Genomic DNA, 26,086 nt, shown 5'->3' with positions numbered 1-26,086 from the left:
CTGGAGCTTGCATAGATTTGGCCGGTTACCTAAATGTTCCTGGCTCTAAAACAAAACTTATTTTTAAAAAATAAAACCGTAGCATATTTTAAAAGTGCAGGATTGCATGGTGATTCAGCTTGCATCAGAGCAAGACAGTGCCAGTGGTGGGTTGACAGGCTAGAACCTAAGCCCTGAGCGGCACAGATCTGCCCCAGCGAGCTTCCGTGCAAATACTAGCAGGGGCATGTTGCTCCAAGAATGTAGCTTGAATTTCTCCAGAATATGGAGCAGGCAGGACACATGAACTAGGAACAACTGTTCTGGAGCTACAGCCCAAATCCAATGCCCACCCACCATCAGCTTATTTTTAAACTGAGCAGGATGTGTGTGGAACAATAAGCCATGGAAGTCACACAGTATTTTAACACACTTTATTGCTGCTGGTTGTTTTCCCTGTATGGACTCAACCAGTGGTTCCTATTGCACACCATTGACGCTTATGGTGGTATCCTCAAAAACTTGAGGCTTTTTTTGAATTCCTTGGCAGGTTTGCTGCTCCAGTTGTTGCTGCTAGTTACTCATAATGACATTGTGTTGGATATGGATAGTTATTTGAGGAATACCCTCCAGAGTTGTGCTTGTGGACAGAGGGAAAGATTTAAAGTCATCCTGGTGAGGCATTCTTGCATCTTGCCAGCAGAGCTACCCTAACTTGTGCAAATATGCCAAGATTCTGGCATACAACATGGATGTTTGAAAAGTCAAGCAGTATCTTGATTATGGATGGTTTCTTCCGGGCATCATCTGCCCCTGCTTTTAAAACTAGGTAGCTGGTTCCCTGGCTTCTTCACAGCCACACCCTTTTCTGTCTCTGAGCTCAAATGTCTGTAGCCTTTAAAATGTGATCCTTTCACACATGGAATTGGGGCTGCTCTTTGCTCTGTGCCTGTCCCTTCTACAACAGGAAAAGCGGGTGTAACTCCCAGAGCCGCATCCCTTCATGTGTAACATGAACTGGGTTAAAAGGAGAGGTCACAAGATAAGACCGCCCTTGTTCCAAGGGATGCAAAGAAATGATTTTCTTAAACCTAATCTGAGAATAGCATTGGAAGAGCTCAGTGCCCCCTTTTCAACATTCAGAGTTTATGGCTTTCACCTAGAAGGTGCTATTATGCTCGCTTGTGACGCTGTCCTAAGCCTCACAGCAGTGATCCTTATTCGCTGCCTCACTGCCAAAATGTGCAAGCCTGTGGGCTATCAGACAATGAATGCAGGCCCAAACACATTTTCTTGTGTGTGCAGGTGGAAGTGTAGGACTCTTATCCCGGCAACAGAGCAACAGCTGTTCTAAGGAAAAGGGCAGAGGGCTTGTGTGCTGGATGAGCAGGGAAAGGCATGGCCTTTTGTTTCCTCAGCATGCGGAATTGAGGGGAGTTCTGGGCGTTGCTTCCACCAGCACCAGGCCAGCTCAGTATACCCAGGAGACAGGCACCCACTGCGGAGAGCTGCAGGCACGCTCAAAGGCTTCCTGGAGCTGCTTGAGGCTCTCGTCAACACCGTTGTTCACCAGCGAAAGGTCAAAGTAGTGGGCGTACCGGTTCCGGATGAGCTCTGAATCCTTCTGAATCTGCTGCAAAGTTTCTGACTGCAGGAGAGGGGAGGGAAGAATGAGGCATGAGCAAGGCAAGGATATCACTTTGGCCCAAGCTCCTCAGAGACTTGCAAGGGTTACGTAAATATGGGGAACATTGCTGTGCCAATTGTAGAACCTGCTTTTGCAGTGCCAACTAGAAAGCCATAAGTGGTATATATGGCTTTAAAAATCATGGAAACGGCCTCCTATTTTCCCCCTTTCTAGACTCCATGATTTTCTGATGTACTTTTCTGCTTCAGAGAAAGTTACTTTAGTGAGGAATCCTGAATGTTATCTCCCTGGATTAAATCAAGGCCACCAACCATGTTTTGCAAAGATCCAGACAATCTACAGGCGCTAAGTTGTCTGTTTGCTATGAATTTGTGGACTGAAGAACTAAGTTGCTCTGCCTTCAGAGCATCCACACAGGTAGAGAAAACAAAATCAAAGCTGTCTTGTTTTCCCACAGCTCACTTGCACCCCTGTGTGCATTTTAATATAAATAGCAAAGAATCTACCTGATCAGCCTTGTCCGGGGGAGCAACGAACACAATGAAAGGGGAGAACTCAGCAGTATGAATGATCTTCAGAGTCTGCCAAATAGGGAGCAAAAGAGTCACTTAACATCCATTCATCTCAGGAAGGCAGCTTGTGTGTCTGTCTTGTTAGGGAGCTGTCCAGGATGTTCCAGGATTATATTTAGGACAAAACAGCCCTGTGGGATCTGTCATGTTTGGTTTTGTTCTTTCAGAAACTCCTGACAGAGGCATCTAATAGGGGACTATAATTTCCATTGAGCTTTGGGACAATCTAGGATAATTAAACCAGTTTCAAACTACTTTAAATAATATGACTTTAAAAATCCTAAGAAGAGAGTGGGAATGTACCTAGCTCAAAGACTTAAGTGTCGATTTGTTTAGGTCAGTTTCCCGAGCAATTAAGCTTTGTGTATCTAGTTCTGCCTTCCCACAACTTGGTGCCCTTCAGATGTTCTAATCCAGCCTTCCCCAGCTTTGTGGCTTCCCAGGCATGTTTGGACTGCCAACACCCAGAATTCCCAGTCAATAGCCCTGCTGGGTGGGAATTCTGGGAGGTATGGTCCAAATGCCCCTGAAGGTCAGCAGGTTGGGAAAGGCTGTTCTAGACTACAGTCCTGGTTACTTCTGATCATTGGTAATGGGTAAAGGGAGACATGGGGCTAATGGGGTGGGCTAGAAATCCAATAAATAAGCAGGGGAAGTATGCTTTAGGCATTTTCTGAGGATTTGCGGGGAGTGGAAGGATTCCAAGAAAAGATTTTGGGTCATGGTTCCTCTCTAATCTGCGATCGCTCGTTCCTTTTCTCCATTTGATGCATTTTTGCCATGGGACAATGATCCAAGGATGCTCCCCAGCTTAATAATTATCCCTAAATAGAAGAAACTTTGACTCATTCTCCTACCTGTGGCTCAATGTCCAATATGGCAACCTTGTCCTGTTGGTGAATCTTGCACACAGTCTCAAACTTGGTGCCGAACATATTGCCCTGATAACTCCCGAACTCCAGGAATTCATTGGCAGCGATGTCTCTGGTCATTTCTTCTGTGGAGACAAAATGGTAGTCTTTCCCATCCACTTCATTTTTCTTCTGGGGCCGGGTGGTGTCTGCAAAAAAGGAGGACGGACAACGCAATGCTGAGTTGCTGCAAGGAAGTGGCGGTGGGAAGCTTTCCTGTGCCATCCCCTACAGAACGTCTCCAGGCGGCTTACAAAAAGCTCCTCCCTCAAGAAAGCTGAGGGGGCATTCTTGAGGGAGGAGAGAGTGCAGTAGCCAGGAAATTGACTGTTCCACTGTAAACTTTGCTATCCCCTAACCTTGAAATGGAAGGGGAAGCCATTCTGGATCAGCCCTGATGGCTGCCTGATGGGTTACAGCCTACAGTGGTCCTCCCCAGCTAGAGAGGGCCACAGCGAAAGCCTCAAGATGGCAGCTTCCCAAAGCAGGAGGGAAATACGGCAACCCCCTCCCAGCAGAGTGGGAAAGAGTTTCTGGGCTCACTCACATGGAATGGGGTATCCAAATTTCTCAGGGTTCTTGCTGAGCAGCGTGTTCTTCATGTGGCTTCGGCCAACGCCGCTGGCTCCTGCTCCAAAAGGAAGAGCAATGCATGGAAAGAGGCCTGGCACAAACCCCACTGCCTCTTCCGAAGGTTAATTTAATGGTTACAAGTTCTGAAGACTCTGATGATGAATCATACCTATAAGCACCAGGGTCTTTCTCTTGAAAGCCGGCAGCCTCACAACCTCCTCATAAGACACCACATCCAACTGGTCAAAAACTACAAGGAAAGTAAGAATCTTGACTGAATGGTTCCCCACACTGCCCGTTCCCCTTGTTCCATCGTCCAGGTTGGGGTTCTGGCTGCCTTGCAGTGAGACAAAGTGTCATGATCTTATCATACCTCTTCAGGCTGCTTAGTAAGTGGCATTAAAGACCACTTAACCCAGGGCAACTGCAAAATACTAAAAGGGCTACCCATGTTCATATGGCCCTTGAACAAGCTGTGTAAAACATACTCGGCACACATTCAGCCTACATGTAAGCCTAAGAGGATGGTGGAGAAAACAGCCATGCCAAGCGGCTCGTGGCATCCCTTGGACCATCTCGTCACAAGCTGCTAAGAAAAGAACGACCGTTGTAGGGTTCTGCCGCAGTAGCCTCCCGCAACCAGCTTTCCTCCCCACGGATTAGACTACCACTCGCAGAGCCATGCAGGCTGGGGATGATGAGGTTCACAACACAGCAGCAGGGCGCCAGCTCAAGAACGGATGTGCTAAGATCACTGCAAGCGGCAGGCTGTCCCCCAGGAGTGGCACGCGGGCAGTTGCCGCCTCAGCACATGCAAGGTGAGCCCCTGAACCAGATCCAGCCCTCCTGAGCACCACCAGCCGCAAACCCCGAAGCACGCGGGTGCAGGCTAGACACGCTCGCGCGTGTGTGAAGCGGGCTGAGCTGTGCCATCCCCCTCATCCCAGTGAAAAGGGGGAGTGGAGGAGATGCTCACTTGAGCTGTGCTTCGCCAGGTACTTGTCTTTGCATTTCTTCTTCTTTCCGAACGGGCTGCAGCTCTGGTTCTCGCTGGGGTTGCCCTGGGTCATGCTTGCAACGCGCCTGCAAGAAGGGAAAAGGGTGGGTCGCAATGAGTTTGCTGGATGGGGCCCTCCTTTCCCACGCCTATCCATGCGTCCCATCTCTGTCACTAATTGACAGCTTTCCTAATTGACTGCTTCATCAAAATGCTTAGTTCCATCTTGTGAGGATCAGGAAGGGGATCATACGTTTGTTGGTTTCCTGGAGAATTAAAGCAGGGGTACAATGTTCTCCTGGAACATCATCATCCAGTGCCTACTTTGATTCCATTTCAGAGAGGCAAATACCCCTTTCACTCTTCCAGACTTCTTAATCTCATTTTATTTCTATTACTTTTATGAATGCTGTTCTTGTAATTTTCCAAAATGTATTTTCAATTGTTTGAATGTTCTAGTTAATCCCCCATCAAATCTGGGGTCACTTTTTAAAAGATACAAGTAAAAAACCACACCCTTCGCATAGCATTTACTTTCCTCTCTGAGTCTCTTCACTCTTTGAGTACCAGCAAGTCTTCAGCCTTATTCCCAAGTGATCTCACAGAGCACAGGGTTTGGAGGACACTGTGCCCAAAGGGAAGCTAAGTCAAAAGCTGACGGACGCCCGAGAGGTAGGGGCTCGGTTAAGCATCCTGAATCGTATGTAAAGAGAAGGCCGCATCATGCCAGTTTCAGCACCCTGGTTCCGAGACACCAAGAGGCTACCGATAATGCTTGCAATCTGTCACCAAAACTCAGCCTTTGTCTGAAGAGATTCAGCTGGGAGCCTAGAAGGAAGGGATGCTGTGCCAGTGCAGCAACTCAGACGAGACGTACCACTCCTGCAGCTCCAGGGAGGGGATGAGCCCTGCGGATCCGTTGGGGGAGCCCTCCACCCGGCCTTGCCACCAGTTGCTGTCATCCTTGTTGATGATCTCGATGACATCCCCGGTCCGAAACTGCAGCCCGGCTTCCTTGCAAGGGATCAGGTTGTCCTTCTGCGGGTTGTAGTCAAACTGGGCTCTCATGAACATCTGCAGCAAAGAGGGAGGCCAGGAGTCAACGGGGCGGCACTGGCGCTCGCACTGCGCGGGGGGGCAAGGGGTGGATGCAGGAGGGGCTGTGGGTGTGGGAATAAGCCAGATCGGAGGAGGAAGGCGAGTGCAGAACCCGAAAGGAACCCACGATCTCTACCCTGCTTCCCTCTGACACCACATCAGCAGATCCCTTTACTCCCTAAAAATAGCAGCTGAAGGGAACAAGACAATAGTTAAGCCAGTCGAGCCCTCCCTCCCCTCCCCTCACTATCCAACACGGGCACGTGCGAACATAAATGAATGCTCAGCCTGTCCCCACACAAGCGCAGACGTGTGTTTATTATACTTTCAAATTCCACCTTGATCCCAAATTGCTCAAGGAAGCATCACCACTTTCCCCATTTTATCTTCATAACAACCCTGTGAAGTGGACTTCAGAGATGAGAAGAGAGTAATTTGGCCAGGCTGCTTTGGCTATTGGGCAGGATAGTAATCCATCAGTTAAAATTTGCCCCTGGCCACCCAGAGCTTCAAGGCAGGGCGATCTCTCTGCTATCCTACTGGCCTTTTTTCCCCACATGATGGATCCACATGGACTTTTCCGGGCAAATCCAGTGAGCAGAAACTGAAAAGAAGTTCCTTGCTGCAAAATCCATGTGGATCCTGCATTCCCATAGGGTGGGAAAGCATTTAGGCCTCTATGAGTATTTCTTTTGTGGAAGAATAAGTATTAAAGTTATCTACATTGTCTCAGGACTCAAACAGATATCACTGATGTCACTAAAAACTGTATTCACCATCAAGTTCACAGCTGCAAGCCCAAATGAATGAGTATATTAGAGATGTATTATTTTAGAAATTTGGAAGCCATGGGGGGATGTTTTGCTCCAGAAGGGAGGGAAGAGAAAGAAATGGAAAATAGAGTTCTTTTTTAAAAGTCATTACAGATCTAAAGTCACTTGGGTGCCTTAGGAACATAGGAGACAATGTGTGTATCTCTGTTTGTTCATAAAAGTATCAATGAAATTAAAATCGTTTAAAAGTAAATTCAATAACTTTGTAATTATTGTCTGAGTAAATTATGCTTTAAATGCAATGCATAGTCAATTTTAAGTGCAAACTAACACATTATCTATTGTATGTTCCTCCTCAGTCCCAGCCAGCATGGCTGCTGGTCCAGGAGTGCTGCGTACTGGTAGTCCAGAACTTGTGGGAAGCACCAGGGTGGGGGAAGCGTTTCAGAATGTGGCTGAAAATGAAACGTGATGAGCAACAATATCCAGGTATGCCCCCTGCATAATTTTCACCGACTGCAGAATTAAGTCGTTCTTTGCAATGGCCACGAAAGGGGTAGGTGAGGATTACAGCAGAGAATACACACAGCACTTTAATAATTGCAAGTTTCAAATGATATCACTATATACGGATATTATTACTGGCACTAACCACTTTGAAGTATACTGTGCGGATATTTTTGCCCTGCCTTTTTTGTAACTTTGTGCTATCTACCACGGGAATGCAGCTGCTGAGAAATCCTCCAGAACGGAATCTGGCCCACACACCGGAAAAGGTTCAAAAGCCCTGGCCTGCTTCGTCCACCAGCCTGTTTCCCTACAGAGGCTGCACAGTGCCACTGTTTCTGGGCACTGCAGTGGCTCAAGGAAGTCAACAGGTCTCCGTTGCTGCTGTTCTTCCAGAAAATGGATATCCAGAGATACACTGCTTCTGGCTCTGGAGGTTCCATTTATCTTTCACAGCTAATAGAACCAGTCTTCCCTATCAGGGTGTCTAACTTTCTTTTAAAGCAGTCTAAACTATGGAAGATTACTGGGTAGGGGAAGGGAGGGAAGCATAGGAAAGAACGGGATTTCTACTTCTCAGACACGTATCCTTGGTCTGCAGAATTCTTTGTCTTCCTCAGGTCTAAGCAGAGGAAGGATGGATGGATGGATGGATGGATGGATGGAAGGAAGGAAGGAAGGAAGGAAGGAAGGAAGGAAGGAAGGAAGGAAGGAGATCTGTATCCAGTTTAACTCCCATTGACAGAATCGTCTTTGGCGCAGAAATTGGGCTCAAAGGCACAGTTTTCTGACATAGTTTTCAGAGGCTCCCATAAAGACCATGGCAACCCCACTAAGACAGTTCTGACGGTGGAAACTCCACCTACCTGGAGTGCGGGAATGCGGCTCTGCTGGTTGGGAATGACCTTTAGGGAGACCGTTCCCTTGGTTTCTTTCTAGTGGATAAAAGGAAAGAGAGAGAATCAGCACTTGGAGCAGGAAGCAGCTTCCAGCCTTCCAATGCCATGGGCCGCTGCAGATGTTCGGGTTGTAGTCAACACATCTGGAGCACCGGGTTGGGAAAGGCTGTACCCTAGACCTCAGCCACAGGACTGGGATCCCAACCTCTTTTAGTTCAGCTGCCCCCACTGAGAATACAGTTAGGAGCTCGGGGCTGTTTGCAAAATCCCACAAACGCAGTGCCCTACAGAGCTCCCAAAGCTTGGAGAAGACCGACTTGTGAACTCAGGGAAGATCCAACAGGAGCCAGTTTCAAAGCCTTACGTAGCTTTCCCTTCACCCTCTCCAAATTGTCACGAACCCAGTGCTAGTGGTGCAAAACTGGGGGGGAGAATTAATAGACCCTGGTCTCTTTGGGGCCGCAGGAGATGATGTCAGAGCAATGAGAAGTGCTTCCAGAAAGCCACAATTCCCATTTCTTTAAAAACAGCTGTGGGGGCAGAGCCCCTGATTTTACTTGGAACAGCATCCCTGGGGAAAGAGGGCCTCATCCCACCCCTTCCACTGTTTCCACGATCCAAATTCCATTCTTTCCCCCCTGCCCCACTCGGGTTAAGGGGAGAATTTTATCTAGTAGATTCCTTCCCTGCTCTCCAGTCGTGCTGCTTTGAGCACTCCCAAGGCTTAGTCAATGGCAGTAAGAGCTTTAAGCAACAATATGTTTATTTTGCATTTTGGGACACCCCTCCTCCATGCCTTTGGCCCTGCCCACCAAGGGAATACAGCCTCTGAGCGGAAACAGAATGCAGCCCTTGAGGTCCCACAGTCGGACTGCAAGAGAAAGGAAGTTACACCAGATTTCTGCCCCCTGGAAGACCGTACCAATCCCCTCCTCCCTTGACCCCGTACCTACCAGTATCTTCTGCAGCTGGTCTACAGAGTGGTTGGCAACACTTTTCCCATTGATTTCTAGGATCTCATCCCCCACGTGAAGGGAGCCTGCCAGGGAAAACACGGACTAATGAGGTTGGGCAGGCTCTGCTCGGCAGTGCCAGCAACAGCGGAGAAGGTGAAGCAGCGGCTGTGGATCTGACTCCAGGTCTAACCCTCACCCTTAGCAATGCATGTTCTGGTGGCCAGGCTGTTCCTGGCCACGCAGCTTGCAAGGTATCCCGGCCTGCATTGGCAGAAGCACTGAAGCTCCCATTTTAGCATCCCACCAGGTGACACTACTTCGGGTGACAGTGCTTAGCTTCCTGGTCACGAGCAAGCAACCCTAAAAGGTCAAATGTGAGGAACACAGGCAGGCAGTGGTGGCAGTGCGGGGAGCCACTTAGTCAGCACCCCAGAATCTGGCTTATATAAGTCTGGAAAAAAAATTCAGAAGGCCAATTTGCACCTTGGCATGCAAAGCATTTCACAAATATTAGCTGAGGGATTCTCACAATTGCTATTATTATCACCTTATTACAGATACGGTGTTGATGCCAAGAGAGCAGTGACTCGGATTCCCAAGAATGTTCACTTCCTGACCCTCCCCAAACCTCTGGAAGAGTCCTCTCCTCCTATACCAGTGATGAGGAATACATGACACTCCAGATCCGGATGGACTGCAATTCCCATTAGCTCTTGCCAGTATAACAAAGATGGATGGGAATTACAGTCCTACACGGGGGGGGGGCACATCTTCTGCATCCCCCTTCTCTACTTTCAGCGCTATGGAAAGAAACAGAGGTAGGAGCTTTACAGCTAACAAATAAATAAATAAATAGGCTTGTGCGGTGTTAAAAAAATGCATCACTAATTGCGACAGCTGAGATACATTAGGCTGTGACTCACACAGATGGCACGTTATTCAGCCGATGAAGCTAACTCACGTTTTTTCCGCCTGCCCATGAAGCGTGCAAATGGCAATTTTCCATAATTTATTGCCCTCCTGCAAGTCCTATCATCCCCAACCAGCTTGCCCATCAGCCCTTGTGGGGGATGGCAGGATCTGTTGTCGGTAGGGACAGGCTTAGGGAAGACTGGCTTAAGCTCCAAATGCGTTGGGACTGCTTTGCGCCTAGACTTCTACATCACGCACAGTTGAGGTGTTTTGGCTCATCCTTTGAGGCAAACCTTTGCCCCTGGCTGCAAGCAAGGCAACCTAATTCCATCCAAAGCCTTCCCCAGCCCTCCAGATGTGCTTGGACATCAGCTCCCACCATCCCCAGCCAGAATGGCCATTGGCCCTTGTCGGGAAAGATGGACTTTGCAATCTAGCACACCTGGAAGTTTCTGCACTGACCTGCTTTGACATCACTACCTCATCCAACCTGTCTCTTCCCCCAGTCCCTAAAACAACTCCATTGTAAAGATAAAGGTGGCATCCCATAGTTGCCCTAAAAGCGAAGAGAGAGTCAGCCACGAGCACCAACGTGTCATCAGATTCTGGGACGAGGACGGGGACAACAAGGTGTGATGGGAGAGGGGACTGCTGCGAGGAAAGTCCTTTCCCCAGCCCAGTTTCTGCTCTTTACCTTGCCTGTGAATCATGCCCCCGTGGAGGATCCTGGCCACCATGCAGCTCTTCTTCTCATTCAGCTTCAGCGTAATGCCCTGGAACAGACAGCGACAAGTTGGACCGAGATGGCAGGACAAGAGGGTCCTCTGCTCTGCAGAGCCCCTCCTGCTCTGCCTCGGCACTGCGACAGACCCTGGGCAGGACTCTATCCTGCCTGGACTGGTCAAAGCTGCCTGATAATGCTCACTTGCTCAGCCTTCCCCAGCCCAGTGCCCTCTAAACGTTTTGGATTTCCACTCCACACAGCCCCAGCCAGCATGGCCAACTGCCAAGAATCCTGGGAGTTGTAGTCTGGAACATGGAGGGCAGCAGATCATGGAAGGCTGCCCTGGAAGCCCCATCCACAAGAAAATTGGAAGGGAGCATCAGATCCTGCCTTGCGTTCCATATTGAAGGTACTTCATAGGATGCACAGCTAAGCTTTCTGTGGTGGACGGTTGCAGTGTCAGTGCACTCAGCCCCAGCCTGACTGGAACCATCGGTTCTGCTGGGGAGTATTTAAGTTCTCCCCCACACCCACCAGTCATCCCCAAATTGCACACAAACACAGGAAGGAGGAGGTTAAACAACAACAACAATTAGGTGCCTTCATTGGAATCAATGGACATTTGCTTTTGCCCTTTTTTAATTCCCCCTCCCCACAAAGGGACGGCATCTGGGGGCAAAACTGTGGGGAGCTTAACGTACCCTTCCTGGAGTGCCACGCTAGGGCTGGTCCTGGTCGGAATCAGAGCAGTGCATGGCCGCACTGAAACAAATGAGCTAACCGTTCATCTGCACCAGAGGGCCGAATGGGCAGAGCTGTGCATCCTTTGAAGAATCGGCCCTCCGGAAAGCAAACAATCCGGGACAATGGGACCGAAGGCTGCCCTGGTCTTTCTCCCTTTTGTCTCATTCGCCTCAGGAGCCTGCCCACAAAAAGCCTATTTTCTCCTGTACCTGCAGCCACTGAGGTTAATGCCCTCTCTCCCAGCAGCTCACCATGGGCTCCTCTGTGACCTTCTCAAACTGGATGAACCTCATTTTCCGCACCTCCCGGCCATTTGCGTGGGCCGGGGAGCCCAGTGTGGCCGAGCCGTTGGTGTAAATGTCCTCCGTCACTGCATTCACTGAGCACGGGGCAGCCTGTGAGGGCAAAGAAGCCAAACCCAGATTTAGGAGCAGTGGCCAAAAGGCCCGGCACATCTTAGTTTCCCAGAAGCCATGCTAAGCTGGAAGCTTTCGCCAGCAATGCAGTGCCTTTCCCTTGAACCCGTGTTGCACTCTTAGCAGCAGTGGCCGGATCCTGAACACCACATGAATCACTGGTTGCTGATGGATCCTTGTTTCTTCAAGAGCATCTAAGAAGCCAGCATCCTAAAACATCTCCAGCATTCAAGCCCAACTGTATATCAACTCCTTTCCCCTCTTATTTTAAACCACTGTTTCCTTACACAGATTCCTCACTTACACTGGGTTGGATCCAGACTTAATCACTTAAAGTGGATTTCCATGGCTCTACTGCTCTGTGTGTGTGAGCCATTGCCTCCCAGCTCAGGGGGAAGAGGTTTTTCCAGGCTATAGATAAGGCCAGCCATTAAGCCCACTATTATGTTTCCATGGCAACCTGACCACATATAATAACTTACCTACGTGCCTAGGCCAAACCTGTCCAACAGGCTTCGGACACCTTGCATTTCCCTCCAAATCTAGAATCACCAAGTTGGAAGGGGCCACATTTAATCTGGCTTTCAATATTCTAACACTGTGCTTACATCCAAGCAAGCCAGAAATGTACTGTTTAAGAGACCACATGAAAGCTGAAATCCTAAGTAGGCTAAAAGGGGCTCCGGCCACACAACTTGTGCGTGCAAGATGCCAACCACTGGCAGCAGAGATCTTCTCAAGAGAAACAGGCCTGCACTTGATCCGGTTTCGAAACAGACTTTCTCCGCTGTAATCATCCCAGGTCACCAGAAAACTACCACTGTCCCAGTCTCATGAGCAAATAGTTGAGCGAGGAAGCGAGTTAAAACACAGAGGGCACAGCAGATGGGATGGCTGGGTTTTTCATTTTGGGAACTGAGGAGGTTCCACACATGATTGCTATGGGGCTAATAGGGAGTTTGGATGGGAGGGAAGCGGAACAAGGAGAATGGTTCACCGACACATCGTTTATCCATGCATCGCCTCTCTGATCAACTTTGGTAGCTCCCCCTATAGCTGCTTTATAGGTATGAATGAAAACATCAAGGGATCAGCTGAGAGATTCCCAAAAGTGCTTCTGTTTTGGTCCAGTGATCACCCCCAAAGCAGCTCCAATGCCCAAGCTGCAACCCAAAGAACACCTCTCATCAATCAAGTCGGTGCTTATCTCTTAGGAGCAGACAAAAGACACAATGAAAGGAACAATTTAGCTTGCTCAAGAGCACACATACACAAATAAGTAACAGGCAGGAGAGATTCCTAGTCAGCTACTGGAAAACCTTATCTCATCCCAAGGCCATTTTCAGCCTGCAAGCTGGTTCAAAACAAAGCGAAACAAAATGGAGCGTATCTGAACAATGTTGACTGTTTTCCATCTTAACCTCAAGATGGAAAGGTAGTTTATCATTAGCTCATGGGCTGACGCCAAACTGTCGAGGGACCTGCCTCTTTCCTGTTGCTGCTAAAATGGTACCAGACTCTCTCTCAAAAAAATAAAATAAAATAATAAAATAAAATAAAATAAAATAAAATCAATCCATGCTAGTCCAGGCCTTTAAAGAGTTTTAGGAACATCGGGCAATTCTTGTTGAATCAAGGTGAGATTCATTTAGTGTAAATCAATGGTAGCTTGCATGAAACTTATGGAAACTCACACACCAGCAGTATAGAGATAGTTAACTGCTTTCCAGGATCCAACAGTAGATTGCATCTGAGCATGGAGGATCCATTCACTAATATGCAATGGTGCAGCTAGGTGGGTTTATGCCCTGGACTCCACACTCTTGAACAGTGGTAGGGAGAAGGCTTCAGATTATGCTGTGCATTACTGCGAATCCAAAGTACACAACTAACATTTCTCTTTCCCATGCCAACTCCAACATTCTGTGCTGTCCATGCCTTACAACCTATGTTCCTCATATGTTCCAGAGGCAGCAGAGAGTAGTGATTAGTGTTGGACTGGAATTTGGGAGATGCAAGTCCCCACGCAGCCATAAAGCTTACTGGGTGCCTTTGGACCACTCACAGACTCTCGGCTTAGCCAACCTCACAGGGCTATTGTTGTGAGGATGAAATAGAAAAGAGGAGGAAGGTCGTGTCAGCTGCCTTAAGTTCCATAAAAGAGGAAAAAACAGAGGATACAAATACAATGCATGAATAAATACAAATAAGTTTCTTAGCGACTCAGTTAAAATGAAATAGCCTGAGCTTTTTCAGTTTCCCATTATAAATTTAAGTTGAAACAAGGCGCCATCATGACAGCAGGAATGAAACAGAATTTGCTTTCCGCTGTCCAGATGCTAAAGAGATTTCCTTACAAGAAAACAGATATATGTATCTATTTGTATATGTATTTATTTATGATGTTGGAAGCCATCCCGAGGCTTATGAGAATGGGACGGCATACAAACATTCCAAAATAAATAAATAAATAAGCATTTTGTTATTGGAAGAGAGAATCTATTTTACAAGTAAACATAAATAAAATCAGTATGTTCACATGTACATACCCAGCCATTTGCCCCCACTTTTAAAATGTTTTTAAAGCTAAGAAGAAAAGATGCTTCAACAACCAGAAGCAGCCCAGGTGGACTTCAGCAGGCCCAGGTGAGGCCAGGCACTGACCCGGGGCCTGCTTGCCGCTTCCATGATCCCCTGCTGTGCTCTGGTCGAAAGCCACTTTGCCTTGTGGATGAGGGCTTGTGGCGCCCAGGACTTTGACCCTGGGTTGCAAACCTAGCTGCAGGGGAGATACAGTCCTCATGAATCTAAGCTATCAGCACTATCCAATTCATATCTGTTCAGAATTAAGTTCCAATGAGTCCAGCAGAGCTTACTCTTAAGTAAGTGTGCATAGAGCTAATGCCTAAAGCCTTGTTTGGGGTGGGGGCAGCAACCATGCTGTCACTGGGCATTCAACGCACACGAAAGTCAGAGCTGTATTCACAGGACCATTAAAAGAAAAAAGAGAACAGAAAGGCAAGGAGAGTCAACATTTCCCAGTACCTTAAAAAAGTAAACTATACAAGAAAATCTGAACATTGTTATTTTTAAAAATCTAAATGCTTGTCATCTGACTTTGCACAAAACACGGATTCAATGCCAAGCTCAGCTGCCTATACCATCTGAGAAAAGCTGAGTCAACCAGCTCCCAAGAAGAACCTTGAACAGACTCAATGTAAAAAGCCTGCATGTTGCAGTAGAAAAGCCTTGCTCAGCCCTGTGCTCTCCAGAAGTTCTGGAATAGAAGCCCTATGATTCCTGCTCGCTAAAGACAATGGGAGCTGAAATTCAAAATATTTGGAGGATGCAAAAAATTTCAAGAGACTACACAGAACTTGTGGGATTACTGCCAAACACTAGCAGAAACAGCAAAGTTTAAAAAAAAAAATTCCAAGAATAAGTCAAATAAGCAGCAACAAAATGCAACCATCCAGCAGACAGTGATATTCCCTTTCCTAGGGGGGCTTCTCTGATCAGATTATGAGCCCCCCACACAGGCCCTATGCAGCTGCTTTTAGGTTAAAAAATAGGAGATCGGACTGCCAGATTTCCTGCCTTGAGTCTGATTTGGCGAACACACAGGCGCACTCAGAACTGGAGCCATGCCAAGCTAACACAAAGAAACCCAGATGTTCCTGACTAGATAGCAGCCTCCTGGTTTTACTGCATCATCTAGTTGGCGCATTTTGTCTAGAAAAAAAGAATCGGGCAGCTTGAACATCCAAGAAGAGCCTGCACAGGCATCAGGAAACTTTGGAGAAGGGACATAACTCAGCAGTACAGAAAGGACCTTGCAGACTGAGCATCCAGCTCCGTACCCGATGAAAGAAGCTGATGGAAGCAGGGGCCTGCCCTGACTTCTGCAGGATGCTCTGGAAAGCTACTCCAAAGTAGACCATACAGGACTAGATGAACCAGTGGAGATGACTCCGTGTAAGTGCAGGGGCTTGGACCTCAGCCGAGGCAACGCACAGATCTGAGTAACAACCAGCATGTGTGTTTTCAGAAACGGTGTCAGCCATTGTGTCTTTGTGCCAGCAGGTGTTATCCAAAAGCCACAACACCTTCCAGTGACTCTAGTCAGTCTGCAGTCACCATTTTGAAATGGTGGCACCACAGGCTCAGGCTCGAAATGGCAAGATCAGGTATATTTTTTAAAATCGGCCTCCCCTGAGGAAGTTCTGGAGGACTTGAACACTTGCACAATCTTTTGTGGCATTTTGGTTCTTCCCATTACTCAGTGCCGGGTTGTAAACACACCACACCCTAGATTTTGCTTCAGTGTAGAACAGCTTCCATGGCTGATAAAATCAGAATAGAAGCCAGAGGGTGGGATCCTGTGCATGGGGAGGCATATTGGGAGTTCCAGTACTTTTCCCCATCTAAACATGCGCTGGATTGCAGCCTAAAAGAAAAGCCACGTGGTGCGGCAGTCACTTGGCTGGAACGGAGATTGTGCAAATGACTGAAATGTACAATCTACTCATGGCTAGCAGCTACTTGGAGGGCCAATACTTAATGCCACTGCTGCCTCCTGTGCATCAGATACTGTGAAAAGTATGCTTGAAGGTTGGCCTGATCCAGCAGAGTCCTCCTTGCAGTCTTACTGTGAAAGACGAGGTGCCTGGCTAGGAGGAAGCTTCAAAGAAGTGGAGGAGAGAAGAGAAAGGGGGGGGGGGGGAGGAAGCGGCAGCAGGGCCGACGGCTACCACAGTGTGTTGCAACGCACTGAATCAGTGCTCCCTGACTTTGCTCCTCATTGCCTCATCCAGAAAAGACACTGCCAGAAACCCGGGCTTGAGTTCAAAGTGCCCGTCAGGAGAGCTGACTCAGCCTTGCTTCGTCTCTTATCGCTTCTTTTCCTTTCCTTGAAATAGCCCATGACCAGCTCAGTGGCAGATTTCCAGGCTCAGCAAAGATTTCCCTGGCATGCAGCACATTCCAGGCACTTGCATAAAGGTTGCCCAGTCAGGATTGTCCCCAGCGGCCACCTCGACCCAGCCTTTGTTTCTCCTGCCATTAAAAAGGGATAAGTCAGAGGCAGTGAGGGCTTGAACCAAGAATTCAAAGGCATTCCCTGCAGGGCTGGTGGGCTTGGTAGCCAAGCAGCTGTAGCACCTGGCCAGTCATACCTGCATGCTTGCTCATCTAGAATTTCCATGATGCCCCAGTGCAACCCATAAGCCATAGAGAGCAATTCGCAGAGTCAGACACTGCTGACGTGAAAGTCCACACCTGGGCCAGCAAAGGGACAGCCAGGAGAGTAGTAAGGGAACAGGTAGCCTAATCCAGAGTCAGCAAGTCTCCTGGGCTCTTGACACACCCAGATTGGCTTCTGCTGACCGGGAAAAACTATCGGCTAAGACCATACCTGGGCAATAACTGTTCTAAGATTGTGGTTCCTGGTTTCTGGCCCCACAGACAAGAGCAAGAGTCAAGGATGCTTCCTGTTGTGCTGACATGCTCAAACTTAGCCTGACATTTGGAGAGTGCACAGACCTGAAGATGTTTACAGGGGCTGTCAGGTGTGCAGAGTGTCAAGGCCTTATATGTGTGCAGTCACAGAAGCCTGCTAACAGGTACAAAACCTCTGAGGTAAAGCAAAATGGCTGCACAACACTGCAAGTGAAACACAAAGGATTCAGCCAAATTCTTTGTCCAGCCCTGCTGACTTGTCCTCGCCACAACAGAGGAAGCTCGGAACCCAGGAGATCATTCAGCCAGTTTTACATTTCTCCACCAAATCCCAGCATTTGCTCAGAAGGACAAAACCCAATCCAGGTAAAGGATGGTAAGATCAGGCGGGGCAGTTTCTCCATCTCTAACCACTGATAATGGAGGCGGTCCTCTAGCTGTCCCCACAAGGGATGTCAGGCAGGGTCTTTTCAGCAGTGGCCCCCATCTGTGGCACACTCTCCCTGGACAGGTTCCACCAGTGCCTACATTATGGTCCTTTCAGCACCAGGCAAACTTTTTCCCTCTCCCAGGCATTTTAAGAGCTGTTTTTAGTGCTTTTAGATCAGGGCACTTTTACTGCTGGCAGTATTACTCCAGTTTATGTACTGGAGGGTTTTGATGGTTTGCATTGATTTTAACTTGGACTGAGTATGTGTTTTTTATCCACTGTTTTGTTGTTTATATTTCATGTTTTAAATCTAACGCACACCATCCAGAGAATGTGGGTGACTGGGAGGGTGAAAAGTAAAATAAATAAAATCTGAACACACTCCCAGTTTGCACTCTGCACAGGTGGTGGGGAAGCTTTTTGGCCTTATATATGGTTGAGTCTTTGACCTGACAAGGTCCTTCCAGAAGCTAGTCCTAGGGTGGATAGGTATCCTTCACTGGAGGCTTAGAAATCTGATAATGCCATAATAGCTCGAGGTACTTTCTCCAGTGTTACCTGAGGCTCAAGAAAGTGGCAGCTCATTCTGTCAATGCCCGACACCCAATTATATTTGGAAGAGAGGAAACATCTGTTGGAGGTCACAAGCCTCACGGAAAGTCGAAGCATGGGACTTTCATGCCAGCTCAGCAGAATTCAGCAGCAGGGGATCAGTTACTGACTCTGGGAGCTAGGAGTAACTGCAGGTCCAGTCGGTCAGAAGTATCCTGCTGCGTCCAGGGAAACGCCGGGCCAGTCTTCTCTGTCTCAGTGCCAAACAGATGTTTTGGGCTTCAGTTCCCATCAGCGCCAGCTCCAGCAGGGCCAATGGCCCAGGATCCTGGGTGCTGAAGTCTGAAACATTGGAGGACACCAGGATAGGGAAGGTGGCCCAAGCTGAAGATAGGCTAGGAGGCCTCTGCTGACACTTCTGGGCATCAGGTTCCGTGGACTCACACTGCACAAGCGCAGTGGAGAGGTGGAGGAGATAGTGCGTGCCCATGGTCTTATTTGCCACATATGACGAGACAAACCTTAGTCATCATACAGAACTTCCCCATAAATTCTCACAAGTGATTCCCAGAAGAAAGAGGAGAACCTGCACTAGCCTACAACAAAATGTTGCAACTTATTCCTTCTGCTTTCATTCCCTCTGAACGGGGCCTTCCATTCCGCCATCTTCGGCTTTTCCATGTTTTCTTTCCACAGGGGACCAGCATTCTGTGAGGCTACAGGCTATTGGCCACAGCCCTTTCTGGGCTTTTAAAAAGAGGGTTGGTTGTTGCCTGGTTTGGGTTTTGCGGAGTGCGGGGAGGGATATTTACCTTTTCAGTATCTCCTCCATTCTAAAAGGCTGAACTGCCTCTGCTGAGGCTTCGTTACTGGCAAGAAGAGCTGAAGCTCAAATATGTCAGGGTCACGTTTAGGTTAATTTCAGTGCTTCCCATTTTGCCCTTGGCCCTTTCTGCCGACAGGGAATTCAGTCCCTGGCCTGAAAGAGGTTCCACAGCCCCCCCTGGGAGAAGAAAAGCACCCAGCTTGCCCACTGTTCCAAGACTGGAATGCTGAGGCCTGACCTGCAGACAAGGCAGCCTTGCTCTTTCCATTCTGGAACTGGTTCGGGACTTTGACAGAATATTCTCTTTGCCAGAAGGAAATGCCTTTGAAAGGAAATAATCACACACACTCCCCTCTCCCCAGAGCTGCATGTAGCATGCAAAGCAGAACATTAATTGGCTCAAACATTAACAGAAATGTTCATTTCCAAGTCATTAACTCCATCTAAAGCCACCCTTCTGGCCCAAAGGTCATGCCAGCTTCTCGGAAGAGCATCTGACTGGGAGGGAAGGGAAGAACTTTCCCGGTTCTAGTGAGCGGTTTCCCCTGTGCTACTGTTGCCTATTCATCTCACCAGGACAGCCAAGAAGCAGAGTCCGCATGATTGTTTCCCCCTTTTGTCCTCCTAAGAACCCTGCAAAGTAGGTGATGTTGAATACTATTGACCAGTTCACGCCCACCCATTATGTTTTGTGGCTCAGAAGGGACTTAACAAAAATCTGTCGGCTTGCTTCTTGATGTGCTAGTTTTGTACGGACAAAGATGTGCAAAATGAATTTATTTCTGGATGGGAAAGCAAGCCATTATCCTGTAATCAGAATGAGCAGAACCCAGGAGTAGACTGAGCATCATGATGACAACTGGGCCTCCATCAGGATTGTGCCAGTGAAGAAACAGGCTGGACTCCAGAAAGGAAACTCAACACATGCAGTCAGAAAAGTAGTTCAGGAAGAAGCAAGACAGTGCCGGGACGATGTAGACCACCCTTCCCCAACCTGGTGCCCGCCCAAATATGTGAAGATTGCAACTTTCCAATATAGTCGATCCAACACATCTTAGGAGAACCACAGTGAGAGAGGTGAGTTTGTCCTAATCATGAGAAAGACCAAGGAGCAAAGCCATCTTTGGTCAATCAGAGAAAGCCGTTGCTGCTTGATGACCTGAAAGACACTCTAACTGCTCCTGGTGACCTCCTTCAGTTTTACTGCTTAAGCATGGTATCATTTGGAAAAGCAAAATTTAGCATGTTTCTGCCTGCAACTGGCAGAGAAAGTTTACAGAATTTCCTGCTTCAGTTTTTTCCTGGGGAAAACCAAAACACCTGAAAACATTTCTTCAAACAGCCAGAAATAACTGAATTCAAATATTTGATGGGAAGGAGGCAGTTGGTAGAATTGTTTTTATTGGGATACTTGTAAAATCTAAAATCTGACAATTCAATAGCATATACCTGTTTTACATTTATTTGATCTTAAGGATCAAAATGAAGGCACTGCTATTGTTTACCATGGTGGAAGAGCTACATGAGTAACTGTATGTGCTTCCTAAGCAAGGTACAACTCTGATTTTAAATTTACTAATTCCAGTTCTTCAGCTGACTTATAGTATTACAATTATTATTAAATTACATTTGTATCCCAACTTCCTTTTGCAAGGAACCTAAGCCGGCTGACAGTGTTCTCCTCTCCATTTCTATCCTATTACCAACCCTGTGAAGTAGGTTAAACAGAGAATCAGGGATTGGCTCAAACTCATCCAGTGGATCTCATGACCAAATGAAGCCCAGAACCCAAATCTCCCAGTCTCAGCCAGCAGGCCACATTGACTCTCAGTGGTGTTTATTCACTATGTTACCAATACAGTGTTGTTATAAATCAGTGGAAAGCTTTCCATGGAAAAATATACTAGTGGGTATTTTCTCCTGAAAAATTTCCACCCTGCATCACTGCCAACTGGAACGTCTGAGCCGTGTTTAAATTTGGCTCTTGCACCATGTGGATGGCATCAACATACAGCAAGCAGTTCAGCTGCTCCTGTGGAACAAACAGCCAGTTGAACGCAGCCCATGGGAGTCAGACCAAGTACCAAGCAGTCCTATAACTGCTGCACATTAGAAGGAGTTCCAGGCGTGAGAAATGACTAACTGAACCACAGTGACAGCAAAGCTATCTCTCTGTTGCAGTACTGCCTGCAAGCCTGGACATGCTTATTTCATGCACAACTCAGAAAAGGTACAAAACACTCTAAAGAGTGACAAACTAAAACACCGTGCAGATGCCAATTCATATGATGCAAGTCTGAAGAAGCTGGGAATATGTACCTCAAGGAAAGACAGAGCAGGCAGGGACACACTTCCAAAAACAGTCCAAAATGATAAAGCCTATTATACAGGAGATTTGTAACTGGATCATCTCCCAAAGTATTCATTTTAATGTAAAAGCAGTTTCTTTCTAACTGGAAAAGCATCTGCAGGGCTCGGTGGGAGAAATGGACAGGAAGAACCCTCTCTTTCCCTCCTTGGTACTTTCCTATCTAAATGCCTTTTGCATTGTAACTCTGGTTTGAAACTGCTTCAGCATCTCTTTGGATATTGCCAAGTCGATGCTATTGAGAGCACAGAAAGGAGTTCTGTGATTTGGTGTCAGAGGTGCCGTTCCGCAAGCACCCCACTGAAGGAGGAGGAGGCCCGAGAGACCTGCTTCATACCATGAGAACGTAAGAAGACTCTCTGCAGAGCAGATTCTAAGGCTGGCCTAGTGGGCGTCTATTCCCACGCTGGCCGGCCACCTCCCTCTGCAAAGCCTACAAGCAGCACAGAGGTCAGCCCAGTTTCCAGTTGCCTTCAGGACTGGCAGCCAGGGACAGCCGTCTCGTCAACAGGTTGGGTTGTCTCCTTTTAAAGCCTTCCAAACTGGTGGGCAAACTACATCTGGTGTGAGCAAATTCCATCGCTTAGCTAGGCACTGTACCCCCTTTCATCAGCCTCAGATCTCCAACCATTCAGCTTGATGCAATGACCCCAGGTTCCAACACTATGAAAGAGAGAGAAGAAAGCCTCTTTCCCTATCTGCTTTCGCCACGCGAACCACAGTTAGTTACGCCTAAGCCGCGTCCTCCCACCTCTTTCTCACCACTTCTCTGCAGCGCTCTAGCCTTGCCTCATAGGGGAGTTGCCCCCAGACCAGTCCCGTGACCATTTGAGTTGCACAAGATGGGAAGGGGCCACAGCTCAGTCATGGAGCATCTACTGGGCATGTAGAAAGTCTCCAGCATTGCCAATCCAAAGGCTCAGGGATGGGAAAAACTCTGGAGACAGAGTAGCTACCAATCGGAGTAGCTAAAACTGGGTGAGGTGGATAAACGCTTGGCATAAAGCAATCTGCATGTAGCTCTCTATCGCCACTTCCCCTGAACCGGATCGCTCTGCAGCTGAATCAGCACAAGCGACAGCGGCTTCTGCCAGTTCTGACCAGATGCAAATCCGCAGGAAAACCTGAGCCAGCTTCCTCTCTGCTAAGCACTGGAAGCCTAGCTCCGAGCCCAGCAGGCAGTCTGCCTGGCCATGCAGCACCACGGCCTCAATGCATGTCTTTTTCATGCTGGAATCAGCTTGCAGCATGGCAAGAAAGCAACAGAGGGAAACGGGGAGAGGAGCAACTTGTCCTCTGCCTTAACCAGTCTTGCTCCTTTGCACAAGCGCTTGCCATAACAACCCCAGAAAGCACATCCACACCATCGGTGCAAAACTCACTCAGGAGGCCCACTCAGAAGAAAGAGCAGGAGCATCCTCCAGCACAGCAAGGGGAATGAATTGCTACGTTTGGGAGTAAATTGCCATCTAAAGAGTCCTTCGCATAAGTCCAGAGTCTAACTGCTGCACTGGGAGAAATGCAAGAAAAATAAGCACTGCCTTTTCTAGTAATTCTTCAGGAATGCAACCTGTGAAAGTGACTAGCACAATTTGTAAACCGGACATGATGACCCAATGCAACATGTGTTTCCTGTGTGCCAAACTCACTGTGTTCCCACAGATCTGCCCCTCGCTGTAGTCTTTGCATGGGAGAGGCTGCAAAGGTCTCTGTTGCTAGCTGAGTCTATGCCAAGTACCATACAAGAAGCTACATATCGTTTCCACAACTGACTGATGTTACCATCTGCTCTAAATCATTCCATCAATGCAGTATTTCGAAGAACCCAGTACTCCTGCTACAGGGTAAGCTTCTCTGGTAAATAATGGCAGTGGTGGACTAGTGGTTAGAGTACTGGGCTACATCTGCCTACACCACTCTGCACAGTGGGTAGCTTTCAGAGTATCTCACAGGGCTGTTAGGCCAAAACAGCTGAGGAGGAGAATCGAGGCTTCCTTTGAAGCAAACAAATAAATTAAAAGCAAGCAAGGGTCACAGCCAAATCTCTTCATTTCCCACTGGTTCCCAAATAGCTCCTCTGGAGAATTGGAAGCTGCCACCCTAATAAGCTTTTCTTGTGGAGCCTCAAAGCACTGGCATAAGCAAGAGCCTTTTTTGCATTTTCGTCCTAAGAGTGAAACCAAAAGGGTTGTCCACTGCAAAAGAAGGGGTCGGCGTGAGCAGTGGCTCAGAAGAACAGGCATTCTGCATGCAGAGGGCCCCAGGTTTGATCCCGGCCTCTTCAGGAAGAGCTACAGGAAACTTCTGCCTCCCAGTCAGCCTCAATAATACTGGATCAGGCAAACAAAGGGACTGGACAAAGCTAGTTTCTGTTTCTTCGACGCCGAATTCACGCTGCTGAGACTCGGTGTGGTGCAGTGCTTAGCGGGGCGGAAGTGGGACTCAGAAGATGCGGGTTCTAGTCTCCACTCAGCTACGAACCTCAGTGAGCAACTCTGGGCCAGCCACAGACTCCCGTGGTAGCCTACCTCATAGGGCTGTTGTTGAATAAACCGGACAGGAGGAGAACCTTGTAAGCTACCCCTGGTTCCTTGCAAGAGGAAGAAAAGTGGGGGATAAATGATGATAATGAGATAATGCACGGAGGAGGATGCCCGCCTCTCAGCCACCCTGCACGGCACCAAGACAAGCAGGAAAGAGCAGTGAATTTCCCAGCAAGAAGCTCTGAGCGTTACTCATCGTTCACAGGCAATCCTGTCCACCGGCTGCCACAGATGCCCTGGCGCTTCGCACACTGCAGCTCCGACATCAAATCACGGGACTCCTTTCCATGATCTCGATAGCACTGACCTGACAGCATGCAAAGAGCCCAAGTCTCACAGGCGCTGCAACCCCGCTGCAACCCCGCGCAAACTTCAACAGAGCCGAGCCTTATGATGCTCCGGAGGAGGGGTGCCTCTCGAGCAAGCGCACCTGGGGCTGCAGCCTCGAGCATCCCTCGGGGAAACAGCTAGAAACTCCAGGTCCGCCTGGAGCGATTGCTTGTGGGTTCCAATGGTTTCCTCCAACGCGCCACTCGCTGCACTATTTCCATAAATTAGCATGGGCCCGAGAGCCGGCATGACGTAGCGCTTGGAGCACGGGACCGGATTTGGGAGATCCGCTCGGCAGTGAAGCTCCTGGGGTGGCTTTGGGCCAGTCAATGACTTTCGCCCCAACCTACCCCTAAGGGTTGTTGTGAGAATAAATGGGGGGGGGAGTAAGCCGCCTTAGAAGCGGGAGGGGGGAAAGGCTGGGTAAACGAAACGGGCACATGCAGGAAGGAGGTCCGGTGGTAATAAGCCGCCCATCGCTGGAGGCGCGAGCGGAGGGAAGGCGGCGAGCGCATAGTCTTCCCGCGGCCGCGAGCGAGCGAGCGAGAAGCGAGCGGCCGCGCCTCCCGCGCCCCCCCCCCCGCGAGCCGCCCGTCACCTCGGCCTTGGGCCTGTTCTGCAGCAGGTGCTCCAGGTACAGGTCGGAGAGCGCCGTCCTCATGCTGCTCACGCTGTCGCTCCGGCCCGACTTGAGCGTCATGGTGGCGCCGGGTCAGCCGCAGGCTCGACGCCCCCGGCCGGTGCGGTGCGGCGCGGCGCGGCGCGGCTCGGCGGCGCGCTTCCCGCAGGCGTCGGGTCCGCCGGTCGGAGCAGGACGCGTCCCCGCCGCAGCCACCGGCGCGGCGCCCGAGCAGCCCCTTCGCGTGCGCCGCCCGCGGAGTCCCGCAGAGAAAGGGCCGGGGAGGCGCCCGCCGTCGGAGAAGAGACCGGGGGGAGGGCGGGAGGGCTGTCCGGGCTGGGCCCGCCCGCCGGGTGTGGCCAAGGAGGGAGCGCCGCTCCTGCCCGCCCGGTTGCAGGCGCCGACCTGGCCGGCGAGCGCGGCAGGACGCGCGGCTGGCTGGCCGGCCTCGGCGAGCCTTCCCGCCCGCTGCGTGATGCGCGCCGCCCGCGCCTGCGAAAGCGCCGCCCGTGCCTGCGAAAGGGGTCCCCCCGCGGCCGCTGGGCCCTAGAAAACGGCCGCCTCCGCTGCGGAGACGCGACCTCGCCGCCGCTGGCGCCGCCCGCGCACCATCCCCGGCTGCGCGCGATGCTCGGGAAAGCGGCGCCCCCGCGCCTCGCCAGTCCCCGGGCGGCGGGGGCGCGGATGAGCCGGGGCTGCGGCGGATGGCGAGCCCTTGAGAGGCCGCGCGGTGGGGCTGCCGCAAAAAGCATCTGCGCGGCCCGAGTTCGCCCAGGCACAGAGGCCGTGTGTTTCCCGGGCGCATCGCAGCCCTCCTGATCTGGGCCATCGGAGGACGCCCTGCGAAGTGCTTCCCAAAATACAGTGCCAAGGAAAACCAGGGCACGCTCGCTGCGCGCAATCACGTTCCCGAAGCCAGAGAAAGAAACCCCGGGCTTATTCACACGGGGCGCTCATTCCGCCTTCTCGGTGGGAGTGAAGAGCGCAGAGACGTGCTGGGTTTTGTTTTGTTTTTTAAGTTTCGGTTCACACGTGCAGGCATCTCCGTGAAATTTTCCAGACTTGAGGGCCAATTTGAGACTCGATAGCTGGTGGGGTTGTATTTATGTGGAAATGGAGACTGATGCATAAACACACCGTCATGTGCAACTGCCAGGTGACAGATCCGTATGGGTGAACTGAGCTCTGTTTTCAAGAAAATGCTTATGAGATGCCAGGGCTCTCACCCAAGGCCGGTGCGCCCAGCTCTGGG

At 49.5% G+C, this 26,086-nt stretch overlaps 1 protein-coding gene across 2 annotated transcripts; it reads right to left on the bottom strand.

Moving 5' to 3' along the window:
* Positions 1–398: 398 nt before the first annotated feature.
* On the bottom strand, positions 399–25,088 carry MPP1 (MAGUK p55 scaffold protein 1). Of its 2 annotated transcripts, XM_044427235.1 has the most exons (12): positions 24,814–25,087; positions 11,545–11,688; positions 10,520–10,598; positions 8,911–8,996; positions 7,925–7,993; positions 5,558–5,754; positions 4,660–4,766; positions 3,853–3,933; positions 3,658–3,738; positions 3,057–3,259; positions 2,134–2,208; positions 399–1,627 (listed from the first exon to the last, which is right to left on the bottom strand). In XM_044427235.1, the coding sequence occupies exons 1-12, from the start codon at positions 24,913–24,915 to the stop codon at positions 1,451–1,453; spliced, it is 1,401 nt and encodes a 466-aa protein (XP_044283170.1). In that variant the 5' UTR covers positions 24,916–25,087; the 3' UTR covers positions 399–1,450. The 2 variants fall into 2 exon arrangements, with proteins under 2 accessions (XP_044283170.1, XP_044283171.1); XM_044427236.1 differs by lacking the exon at positions 3,853–3,933 and having other exon boundaries at positions 24,814–25,088.
* Positions 25,089–26,086: the final 998 nt, after the last annotated feature.

Source organism: Varanus komodoensis, unplaced genomic scaffold (assembly GCF_004798865.1).
Source record: "Varanus komodoensis strain SLA01 unplaced genomic scaffold, ASM479886v1 scaffold18_3, whole genome shotgun sequence".
NCBI lineage: Eukaryota > Metazoa > Chordata > Lepidosauria > Squamata > Varanidae > Varanus > Varanus komodoensis.
This window is presented reverse-complemented; position numbering and strand designations above follow the sequence as displayed.

Excerpts from the sequence above, each read along its gene's own strand:
- MPP1 (XM_044427235.1), bottom strand. The coding sequence starts at position 24,915 with ATGACGCTCAAGTCGGGCCGGAGCGACAGCGTGAGCAGCATGAGGACG. Across the intron at positions 11,689-24,813 it reads AGAACAGGCCCAAGGCCGAG|GCTGCCCCGTGCTCAGTGAA; the intron begins GTGACGGGCGGC and ends TTGCCCTCACAG. Across the intron at positions 7,994-8,910 it reads ACCAGCTGCAGAAGATACTG|AAAGAAACCAAGGGAACGGT; the intron begins GTAGGTACGGGG and ends TTTATCCACTAG.